General features: G+C 40.7%; 1 protein-coding gene across 1 annotated transcript; it reads left to right on the top strand.

Moving 5' to 3' along the window:
• The first annotated feature begins 2,795 nt into the window (after positions 1-2,795).
• On the top strand, positions 2,796-7,919 carry snn (stannin). Its single transcript, XM_088936874.1, has 2 exons — positions 2,796-3,180; positions 6,007-7,919. The coding sequence occupies exon 2, from the start codon at positions 6,120-6,122 to the stop codon at positions 6,381-6,383; it is 264 nt and encodes an 87-aa protein (XP_088793000.1). The 5' UTR covers positions 2,796-3,180; positions 6,007-6,119; the 3' UTR covers positions 6,384-7,919.
• Positions 7,920-8,112: the final 193 nt, after the last annotated feature.

Genomic DNA, 8,112 nt, shown 5'->3' with positions numbered 1-8,112 from the left:
TTTCTTTTCTATTGCTGTAGTTCTTGCTTTTCATTTTATGCATATAATAAATGAGCACCTATAATGTTTAATTGATAGATAAATGGCATTGAAACCACTCTAAAATATTAAAAAGTAACCTTTATTTAATTTTGAAGATCAACTCCTACTGTTTTAACTGGACATAACAAACGTAACGTTTCTGAGCTGTTTTCAAAAAAGAAACCGTTATCTGCACTTTTAAACCTATGAAAAAATGCAATTCTGTGCAGCCTCTCCTTAAACTTCTTGGTTATTTAATGTTTGTTTCACATCACCCTTGTTTTACCCCATTCCATTCATTTCCCCAAACGAGGTGTTCAAACATCCTTCAGCTGACAAAATAGGTTTTAAGAGGGCCTAAATATTCAGTAGTGCAAAAATAAACTTCATATATTATTTTCTTGTCATTTAATAGATGGTAAATTCCTCCATTGTTTCTGATGGTCTACTGTTACACTCTTAAAAGTGTCAGTACCTCTCTCTGGAGAGCATCTGTTACAATACAGTATTGATTAACCTTAACAGAGTCATTTTATTTGTTCAGAGTGTTAGTGTAGGGATACATTTCACTATCAGACAATGAACCCAGATTATTCCATTTCTAGCCCACATCTCAAAAAGTTTTATTTTTATATTTTCCCCATTTAGTATTCCAGGTGCTGTGTCTATACCCCAGAGAGCATTTTTTGCAGCAGTCACGTAGAATATGCATGAATGATGAAGTTTTTCCATATGTTTGGGATCCGTTACTTTTAAGTTCAAACTATGTCCCCTACTTCTTAAAAGAAGATAACACATACTTTGCTCCCCCCCACCAACACTTCTGTATCAGTTTTACCTCTAAAACTAGAGGTTATAAAATCTGACGCATTTGTGCCTCCTGCAGTGTTCAAGAAATGCTATTTAAGGGGTTTATTCCTCCCATTTTCCTAAAAGTGAAGGTGGCACAACCAAGACAAGTGAGCCAAGAGCTAACCTAGATAAGCCAGGAGATTGAGATGGACGTGGTCTTATTCCACAGCACATCAGAGAGATACACAAGAATCAGTGCATTTGGGTTGCTTTATAAACATACTGTTTTTAAATTCCAGTGTATGAAACGCATCGTATCAAAGCAGCTATATTTCAGAGAAACTCTGACCGTTGAGGAATATTAAACCTTTACTGACCACAGTGGTGTTTGAAGCTCCATTCATGTCTGTCAGGAGCTCGCAGCACCTCAGCTGTAGATATTGGCCCGGAGACAGAGATCTTTCTTGGATTACTTTAAACCTGAAGGGTGATGAACAGAAATGGTTTATATTCAATTGTAACCATCTCTGGAGTGCCAGACTGGATGGCAGTGCTGCCTCGCAGCGCCACGGCCCTGGGTTTGATTCCTGAGGTGCTACCGAGTGTGTGTACACGTTTGTGGACTCCCCACGTCGGCATCTCCCCTCTTCATGAGGGAATCCCAAGTCACTTCCACAAACACCAGCACTCCTGCTGCAGTTTGGCAGAACTGGGGGGGATCATGTTTTGATCTCTCACTATCCCACATCTCAGTCAGGAAAACCTTCACTTATTGCTCCTACACCTACTACAACCCAAGACAGACTGACCAGTGATTTCTAGGCTGCCATGTTATAAAAGTCATAATTACCTCAGGGGTGTGGCTAATTCACCAGGAGCCAATCCCAACTCTCCTCAAGGTGTCCTACCTCAAAACCCCCACTGCTTCTAAAACAACACACACCTGCTTCCAATGACCAAACAAGCATTAGCCAGCTCCCCTATAGATCTGCTCACCCCTAAACATTTGGAGAAGTAATATCCAAGTTACAAACAGGAACAATTATAGAGTACCATGCCACTCCTGTTAATCCACTTCTCAGCGATTGCTTTTTCCAAGTAAAACCAATTCATTAACCCTTTTATTTTTGTCTATAAAATGTGAAATGTGGCTTTAATATAAGAAGTTTCTTTATCCCCTTTGGTCAGTAGTCCTATAAGAACATGTGACAGACCCAAAGTAATCAGACTCTTCTCTGACTCACAGCGATATCCCTAAATTCCCTCTGCACAGGGATGGCTGTACAAAAAGAGAGGCAGGGGCCTGGAACTGCTGTCCACTAGATTATTGCCTTTAGGAATACAGGGGCAGAGAGGCAGCTAGCAGTAGCAGAAAAGGGCACGGAGCGGAGAATCGGGAAGAGGGGAAAGGGGGAGAGAGTCCGGGAGAGGTCAAGTCCTCAGGCTTGTGTTCCTATATTACACGTCCACTGTAATAATGACGTGGATTTCAACACACTTCCAATACATGGAATGTACTACCCATTTTCTGTGTTCATGTAATACTGGCATCAGATCACGGCGCAAAACACTCGTGACCTGCGCGAAGCCCCCGGTTAGGACATTCATGAAACGTTGTTTTGTACTCAGGGTTAAAGATCATCACAGAGCTTTAAAGCCACTCCTCCTGAACGTGCTCTTTTGTTAGTTTCGGGTTCATTCAGTCCACATTAGTCGGGCTTTGTACTTATTTAATTATCATTCAATCGTTCAAAGTAGTTAAATTTGAAAAAATGCGTTACATGCGTCGGGTCGCAAAAGTGTATTGCTTTTAATGAAACACACTGTAAATATCAAGCGGACCATGGAAGCACTTTCATTAAACTCTAATCAGCCCACTTTTAAATTCTAGGCTGAGAAGCTAAAATGGCACTTTTGGGTTTTGCTGTATTTCAGAGAATGATGCCACGATACGTGTGCTCTCGGGGTAGGCGGCGCATCTTGTATCCGGAGCCGCTTTCCGCTGCTACATTTCTCTGCTGACAGCGGCCCCAGACCTTACTGACTGATCTCTTCGCTCAGCGTCTTGCTGCTCGCGGTTTTCTTCCATTCTATTGGCCTGCAGGCTTGCCACTACATCACTGAGCTCATTTCCTGCCTTCTGCAACTGGCCCTGTTGCGTTAATAAGCAGAGGTGCTGCTCGGGCACCGACAGGAAGAGAAGGCAGGCCGGGGTGTTAAACTGCGCTGTCCTTTGGAGTCTGGAACCAAACGATTAATATGGATTATTACCCCAATAGAAGATTCCACGATGCCTCAGATTTCTGCAGTTTGTTTAGATAAGGGATGCCACATAAATAATACATTGTCTTCTGTTCCAAAAGCATGGTGAGCATTTGATTTTTATTACTGCACTGGATTGCTCTTTCGGTTGTCCTGGTCACTGTGCTTTATTCCGTTTCGTCGTACACAATCCTACCCTCAATGAGATGTATGGATTGTAAAATAAATTTCTGTGCCCGTCTCTGTAATCGGTATAATGTATCCATGCAACCATTTTCTTTTTCGGATCCCCGAAAAACAGCTGAAGATGTCTTGTTGAGGGCAAGGAAGAGATCTGTTCGTTCGGTTATAACGCGTGTGGATTTCTAATTTCACATAACATTTTTGTTTTCCATTGTAAATTCATGTCTGAAGGCAGCCGAGCTTGTATCTATAGCTGAAGACTATAGCGGTCAGTGTAGCAAAGGTAAAATACTCTATGAAAGAATATCAAATAGGTTTACTGAGGGATTTACGAGTTAAACATAAAAATAGATGGCCCCTAGTAATCGTGCGGTACAAAGTAATAACTTAGAATTTTGTTTTCTTCATGTATATAAATTAGTCTGATTTTGTTTCCGTAAATGGCTGAACATCAGTGAATGTTCATGTATGTGATATATTAACACCCATGTCAAAGTTGTCTAAATTCCAGTAAGTTTATCAATAAAAAAATAATATTACTTTCAGTATGTATCAGAACGATTTATTGTCTTTAAAATCCATCTTTATTAGCCTGGCCTGAACGCAATGGAAGAAGTGCTGTAGTTATTCGGTTAATGAGACTGAGGCACAGACCGTAAGAGACATTTTTTCGTGTTTGTTGTGTCTTCGCCTTGTGGTTAAAATCATTTATGTGTATTTAAAACATATCTTTAGGAGATACGTCAATAGTACACAAACTAAATTAGGGGCGTTATCCACCACATTGGAGTTTGTATATTTTAAAACTGGCAGGGTGTAACTTTTTTTGCAAGGCAGTCCTGTGACAGTATAGTTTCGATTTAAATATAGCTACCAGCCGTTAGCAGACGGAATTGTTGAGTGATTTTTTTATGTATGTATACGGGACACATTGGGTAAACTGTCTCAGTCATCTTTCAAAATGTAATTAGCCAGTCAATGCAGATATCACAAGTTCAAATTTGATAATTTAGTTTTCATACTGGTCTTGCCCTTGGATTATTCTCTTTTATTATCATCAACATATGTTTTAGCATGGATATTTAAGGATATTTTACGTTGTGCGAAACTACAGTTGCTGACGATTGCTACAACCTGTAATTTTAGGGAATTGTTGGTGTTTCATTTAGGTTTTTCCACTGGTGAACAACTGTGTCTGATACTTTGTGTAAGAGGTCCTTGTGGTGTCAGTGAAGCATGTCTGTAAACAAGAAGGACTGAGTTGGAGTGGACTTCCTGATGTCCTGTAAATTACCTGTTTCCAGCATTCTTGCAAAACATGTTCTGTTGGAGAAAAGGGCGCATTAGGTAACCCCCCCAGAGTTAAAAATAAAAACCGAAAAACAAACATGAAGCATAAGAACCGGAAAACAACAACACAAAATGACTGCACTTGCACCACTAACAATACTTGACAAAACCTTTAAAAATCTTTTCATTTAAAAAAAATGTAACTGCCCATTTTATTTCTTCTTCACTGCAAACAAAGGTCGCCTATTGGTCAGGTATGGACGATTAGAACACACCTCACAGCTAGAAAGAAGAAGCACCACATTTGTATGGAAAATTTTCATGAAATGTTATTTGAGATCACAAGTTCCATTTACGCAGGGTGCAGTAAATACTCAGTTGTATCAACGTACGATACCTTAGCTGTATTTGACAATACAGCTCATCCTGTCTCTTTTGCAATTGTTTTAATTATAATTTGATAATTGCAAACACTAATATTGTTCAGAATCAGAAATGGGAGTATATTTCTGCTTTGGAGTTCAGCACATCATGTAGATTGCAGAGAAACCCGAGTCGGCTGGCTGGAAAGCGACGGAAAACACTGGACTGGCAGCCCGTGAACGAGTTGGAATATTCTCTGTCAACGGGAGTTACGAAAGGGGCAGTTTTAACTATCTCAATTCACAGGATCCCAATTTAATAGTGGGAGTGTACCAATGTGTACAGAAGAAATGTAGAAACAAATGAAGCACATCATAACCTCAGTTTAGATTTTAAGGTGATCTTGTTTTATACAGCTAAACTTGCAGTTTGTTCAGATTTGAACACCGAATGAAAAACGAGTCAGCTAGAACCATCAAAAGTCAGCACTGGCAAGTGCAAGTCAAGTTACAAAGAGCGCATGTAACAGCAGCGTAAAACCACTGAAAAGGTGCAGAATTAAGTGTGAAGAGGTTGCACAGTTGCTCGATAAACCAGAAGAGCACAGAGCACCAACAGTAAGTGACTGTTAGGCCCCTAGGTTAGGTACTGTATGCCCTGAAAAGATGAGTTTTCAGTTTATTCGGGAAGATGGCAAGTGAGTCCGAGATTCAGACTGGCAGGTCGGTCACTCTATTAGGGAGCCTAAGACTTGGATCCTCTCCATAACAGCATTGCCAGCTGGCGTTAGAAACAGGCTGAGGGACACCTGCAAGTTAGCTGCAGCAGTCCTGTAGAATATGCTTGAATCATGAAGTCTTTGTATATGTTGGGGATCTGTTTTAGAACATTGAAAGTTAATAAAGAAATTCCTGTTCACGCTGCAGGTTTGAGATCATGATATTTCCTTGAGGGGAGTTAAAGGAATTCTTTCTGAACAATATTGTTGTAAGATTTAAATGATGTATAATAAAGGAAAAGAAGGCATGGTTTTGTATCGTTTCTATTTTACTGCAGTGCTATGCTGAACTGACGTGGTGTTCTGGTGTGCTTTAGGTCTGCCTGGCGCATCTCTAGCCACTGACAAGAAGTTGTACCTGGGAAAACCTTCGTTTTCAGCTGAGCCTCCAAAAGCCTCCTTCCAGCTGCAGATCAGTCCCTGTCCAGCCATGTCCATCATGGACCACAGCCCCACCACTGGGGTGGTGACAGTCATCGTGATCCTCATCGCCATCGCTGCCCTGGGCGCTCTGATCCTTGGCTGCTGGTGCTACCTGCGCCTGCAGCGCAGCGGCCAGTCCGAAGACGAGGAGAGCATCGTGGGTGAAGGTGAGACGAAGGAGCCCTTTCTTCTGGTGCAGTACTCAGCCAGGGGCCCACGGGTGGAGAAGAAAACCAAGCTCACGCCCAATGGCACTGAAAGTCACAGCTAACTCAACTCCTTCTTCAGAATGCCCTCGTCAAGACCGAAGCTCTTTCTTCTTCCAGGTCACACCAGTCCAATCAATCTAGGTCCATCTGTGAAGATGTGTACTGTGAACAATATTAATAAGCTGGGGTTTTTGTCTGAGATTCTGGCTTTCCCCCTTGTCCAGGATGAATTGACATACTCTCGAGGCACACAGCGCCTCTCAGCTTTGCCGTAAAGAGTGACGTTTTAAGCCAATGCATGCACTGAATGTTTTTTATAATTAACTTTTTTTATTCAACTTTTTTTGTCTAATTTAAATATGTAGCTGAGCCTACCCTTAAATGAAGCTATAACTACTACAGTAATCTCATCCTATGTTATTTAACCTGTAAATTACACATACGCATCAGTACTGACCAGATGAAAGGCCGTGCAGACCTGCCGTGCAACGTCACGTAGCATGTCCAGCTTCACCGTGCACGATGTGCTTCAGAGAGCAGAACAGAACCATGCAGTGGTTCACAAGGCCACCACAGAGGAAGACTGGCACTCACTTCTCAAACAATCTCATACTTGTGGTTTGTGTAGCACAATGTAGGCTAGGGGGTGCCTGTCTGAATTGCACCTTGTTCATTCAGAACATTTTCACTTTTCAAAGAAATGTTTCCGAGAACAGTATTTGAACAAGATAAGTGTTTTCACTCAAGAATAGCTGCTACCTTTTTGTGCGGTTCCATACTTACTGCTAGGATGCTGCCAGCAAAGTCTTGACCCAATGATGGATTTTAAAGGTTTAATTATAACCTCGAAAAATCTGGATGGTCCTCCCCAGTTTATTTTGATGGTGGCTGAGCAGTGTAACAAAGTAATTCCGAAACTGCATTAACTGGAAATGTATAGTTTTATAATGTCATTTCTGCCACTATAATATGTGGAAATGAACAGCACTTTGATTTACTGTCGTTGTTTTACACAATACTTTCACTCCTTTAATTCCCCTGATCCTGATTCAACACCACAGTGTACATGTTCTGTGGTCATGTCCATTCTTTAGATGAACAAAATGCAGAAATAACTTTTTCACGTTACTATGAAATTACAAATTCTGCTCTCAACAGGGAATGTGTCGAGCAAGGGATGAAGAGTAAAGAATGGTACATCTTGTCATTGAATTCACCCACCCCATGTGAGAAGCATTCAGATGACCCTGTATGACTCCTGGCATGACACCAGCAAGTACATCTGAACATTACTGCTGTGCTGTGTTATGCCAATAGGGCTGTTAGGAGCTCCAGGTGTGGTGGTGGTTAAGTTCATGGTACATCACTCACTGAAGTCTGCATGACAGATATATTGTTTTTATGCTGGCAATAACATTTTTTCAGTTGATTAAATCTTGTAGCACCAAAGTTTGCTTTTATGTGCGATATGTAACGTTTTACTGCAAGAAAGTATATGTACAATGTTGATGTGGTCACTGGTATCTGCTGTTTTTCTTGTACCTAGTACAACCTAATAAATTGTTTAGGAATGCTTTCTAGTTGTTCCTGAAACAAAATTGAAAGTTTGTTTTTTCAAGAAAAAATTACAAACTACATTATAAACATTTAAAAAAGGAAAGTTTAGTTTAAGAAACTTTTGATTACTCAACTGGTATAAAACTTTGATCCAAACTGCACCAGCATCCGTTATGTATCAGCTCATTTCCACTGGCATTCCTGGATTAAATAATCCTAACAGGATTAGTAGAT

This window comes from Atractosteus spatula, chromosome 18, assembly GCF_055471065.1.
Source record: "Atractosteus spatula isolate fAtrSpa1 chromosome 18, fAtrSpa1.hap1, whole genome shotgun sequence".
NCBI lineage: Eukaryota > Metazoa > Chordata > Actinopteri > Semionotiformes > Lepisosteidae > Atractosteus > Atractosteus spatula.
Note: the sequence above shows the minus strand (reverse complement) of the source record. Positions and strands in the feature narration are given on the sequence as shown.

Bases quoted from the DNA above. Each gene is read 5' to 3' on its own strand.
- snn (XM_088936874.1), top strand. From the start codon at position 6,120: ATGTCCATCATGGACCACAGCCCCACCACTGGGGTGGTGACAGTCATC.